Genomic DNA, 3801 nt, shown 5'->3' on the forward strand with positions numbered 1-3801 from the left:
TTTTTTTTTTCTGTTAATTGTTAACACCAGAGTAAAAACTGCTTTACCCATTCCTTCCTAAAAGACAAAAAATCGCTATGATAGGTCTATGAGTGTCGAGGACTGAGGGTGCTGGCTTCTGAATGCAAAAGAGTGATCCCTACTAAAACAAAGAGCTTGGGAGGTGAAAAGACTCAGTTCATGAATTTTGCTTGGTTGACAATCTTGCCAAAGGCAAGCTCTAGAAAAGATATTTGATATCCTCCCACTGCTTTTAAAATCTGGGAGTATAAGGCATTAAGACTCCTGGCATTAAAAATAAATGAGGATTTCCTTTGGACTCATTCAATTTTATACAGCTCAAAGAGAGCTTACCAATCTAGTCTTGCTCCCTACTTTTACAGATAAGAAAAGAGGACAGTGTTTTATTCTCCTTTATTTCAAGGTAAAATAAAAAGGAAACACTTCTCCCAAAGGGCTTATTATCTGGGCAGTCAAACTAGAGTCTCCATTACCCAGAACTAATTGTGAGATCTAGAGAACATCAGCTCAAGTGTGTGATATCCTAAAAAGAGCCCTGAAGCTCCCCAGCTGTAATCAGAAGTGATGCCTTCCTCCCATTTAAACCATTTCTAAGATGCTCCTTGGCCATTTTTGCCCAGGCACCTTGCTCATCTTGTCTGATCTTGACATGGTGCAGGAGCAAGTGCTAGATGCGGCCACACCAGCCCAGCTTTTCTAGCTGCAGAAAATACAGCAGGTGTTGTTTTACAGCAGTGGTTGGTTCTAGCTGACCAACACAATCAACATTTAATAAATGGGATGGATACATACAAAAGCTACCAGTAAGAGACAGGATGCCTCTCAGGCAGAGATCAAGAAGGGATTTTATGGTAACAATGGATGGTATTATTTCTTCTAGAGAAAAAACACTACCAAAGAAAGTGGAGCCCACCATGGAAATGTATAAGGGTTACGAGGACAATATTTACCAGTGTTCTTATAGCACTTTCAAGATGAAAAAAAAAAAAAAAAAAAGCCCTAACCAGAGATTCCTATCCCTCTCCTCCCCCTAAAAATGGATCTGTCAGACTAATGAAGTCATTAGCCATTTAAATCATTCAACTAACATTGCTTGCTTTGGTTCCCTGCTTCCCAAACAACCGTCTGATAAGCAAACTTTCCCCTAGATTTATGTCCACAAGGGAATACTTTAGGTCAAAAACCTTAATTATTCCATCAGACTCAGAGTTCTATTTTTCATTAACCATTACCATTCTTGTTTATTCATTGAATGCCTCCAAGTTTAAAGAAGAAGCAGAAATCAGAGACCAGTTCTTTGTACACCAGGGTCTGAAAAACTGAAAACCAGACATAGAAGGTAGTGAATTCATCAGGTCCCTACCTGGGAAGATGGGTCTGGGGAGTGGACAGGCTCCCTGCTCAGAGGTAGTTTTCATCAACACGCCTCTTATAATAGTCACGTCTGTCTGCTCAGCAGATTCTACCTTGTTGATGAAATGTTTCTGTGTATATGTACGTGTTATAAAAAATACCTATTTGAACTTGCTCTAAGAAGGCAGTTTGAAAAAGGACATTCTTGGAAACCACTGCAAAGTACCATGTACTTAGAATAAAAATGACAGAAAAAAAACAACAGTACCTGTCTCCTTAGATCTCTTGTTTTCTTGGTCATCTTATCAATTGCAATGTTTAGAGGATCTCCTTTTTCCTTCCTTCCAGTCTATTAAGAAAAGAGAAATAATTTCTGATTTAGAAAATACAATGTTAGCAACATTATAGGTTAAAAATATTCAGAAGCATACGAGTTGTAGAGTCCAAACAATAAAAAAAAAATTGTTTTCAATATGCAGTTAGTACGATTTGGTCTCTAAACTTGCTTTTCTCTGAAATAAAAATTAAAATTTATGAAAATCAATACATTCCAGGATGATCACACATATGTCCATATTCAATTCCACGAAAATCTGTTTTCTTCCCTTGTCCAGACATTTAGAGATTAAGTAAACACAAGTACGTTTTGTTTTTGCCTTAAAATACAAATGTTTTGTGCTTCTCTTTTATGTAAGTACACTTTTTCTGAATAGAAGATGATTGAGATGGGAAAAACCAAATTAGAAAAAAAGTTTAAGGTAAATGACCAGAATTCAGAATTTCATCTCAATGTATCATAGGCCATATTGTAACTTCTGAATCAAAATCAAAAGAGATGCTGTGCTAGAAAAATAGTGTTTCTAATTTCTGTTCTGTCATGCAGAAGAATGCTAAAGACGATAATAAGTTCCGTAGCTTGAGGTCAGGAAGAAATTGCCCTTATGACTTTAACAGCCAGAAGTAAAAGAAAAAAAAAAAAAAGAGAGGAAAAACACAATCCTCTTTAGTAAATTATTTACCTGGAAGTTTTGAAGTTTCGCTAAATAGTTTCCCTCTTTTCTTTTTTTTCTATTTTTTGATGGCTATAGTAAAACAATTAAAACCAAACAAAACAGAATCTCCATTATCTTTTTAAAACCATAACAGCAACAACAAATCCCCATTAATAAAAAGTTCCACGTAACTTTATAGATGGCATTACCTTCCCTTTAAGAAAAATTGTTTTCAAATGCTCTGTCAAATCTATTAAGCTTCTGTCAAACACCCTACAAACGTATGTATTTATGGTCCTCGTGGCAGTTTCCCTCATCCTTGTGCCACACTCAGTCTCTGTAAAATCCTGTAGGGTCTCTGCAGTAATTTGTGTATCTGATGAAATGAGACCCTACGTTATAAATTGTGCCTAATGGGATAATGTGTTTTGGGGATCCACAGAAATTACCATGTTCTCATCCTATGACAAAATCCTGGACACATATAGCTGATACATATCTCCCATCCCATGAGATCTACACATAGCTTTTCTACGACTTGCTTAATTAACCATTTTTTTCAGAACAAATGTCTAATGTGTAACCTTGTAGTGTTTTCATTAAAAAGCCAATGCAGGGAATATGTGTGTATATTTTTAATCATCGAATATCCTATAAATCCCCTTTTCCACTCCCTAAACTTGAGTTTGTAAGTAGAAAGAGTTTAAAATAAAGTGGCTAATAATTTACAACTCTGAAATATCAGTATACAAATAGCTCCAAGAAAACAAAAGTATATGGAGAAGAACAATGTGTTGCTTTATCTTTCAAGGGAAATTGCTTACAGAGCAAGTGTGACCTCAGCGTCTGTCTCTCTCTATTCAGGTGTGCCCAAGTGCTTCTTTTCTCTTTGGTTTTCTCTTGGAAAACAGGATGGATGTCTGCCATTGAAAAACAGGGCACTTTGGGGGACGTCTGGACCATAATCATTATGAGAAACACAGATTTCTTATGCCCTTCCCATTTATAACAGTAATAAAAATTTACTTTGAAAAATTAACAACTACGAGTTTGGTTTAGAATGTGGCTATGATAGCAGAAGAATAGATCACTATACTTCTCAATGTGAAAAAAGAAAATCAAGACAGTATATATAAAGACAGGACATATAAAATAATTACTGAATAAATACTAAGTGTCAGGTGCCGAGCTCTCTTCATCTTGCCAGTGGCAGATTATTATTGCCATTTTATAAATGAGAAAATGAAACTCAGAGCAGACCTGGGACCTGGGGTGAGAGGGGTGAGGCACTCACCTCAGGTATAAAAGTTAAGGGGCACCAGGAACTCAGTAATAAAGATAAATAACATTTTAATGCAATATTTTCAAAAATCAAAATTAATGCAAAAATTCTTTGTTGAGCAAATATCAAAATTTTAAATAAAGACAGAATCTG

The 3801-nt window shown here is 35.8% G+C and overlaps 1 protein-coding gene across 6 annotated transcripts in view; it reads right to left on the reverse strand.

Annotated features, from left to right (window-relative positions):
• The window catches only part of CTNNA2 (catenin alpha 2), a 1043800-nt gene that overhangs the window by 242864 nt on the left and 797135 nt on the right, over positions 1 to 3801 (reverse strand). For all 6 annotated transcript variants that reach the window (XM_011358075.1, XM_011358074.1, XM_011358073.1 and 3 more), the window contains one exon: positions 1643 to 1723. In XM_011358075.1, coding sequence (XP_011356377.1) covers positions 1643 to 1723 — 81 coding nt within the window. The remainder of the gene's footprint in view (positions 1 to 1642; positions 1724 to 3801) is intronic.

This window comes from Pteropus vampyrus, unplaced genomic scaffold (assembly GCF_000151845.1).
Source record: "Pteropus vampyrus isolate Shadow unplaced genomic scaffold, Pvam_2.0 Scaffold37, whole genome shotgun sequence".
Taxonomy (NCBI): Eukaryota; Metazoa; Chordata; class Mammalia; order Chiroptera; family Pteropodidae; genus Pteropus; species Pteropus vampyrus.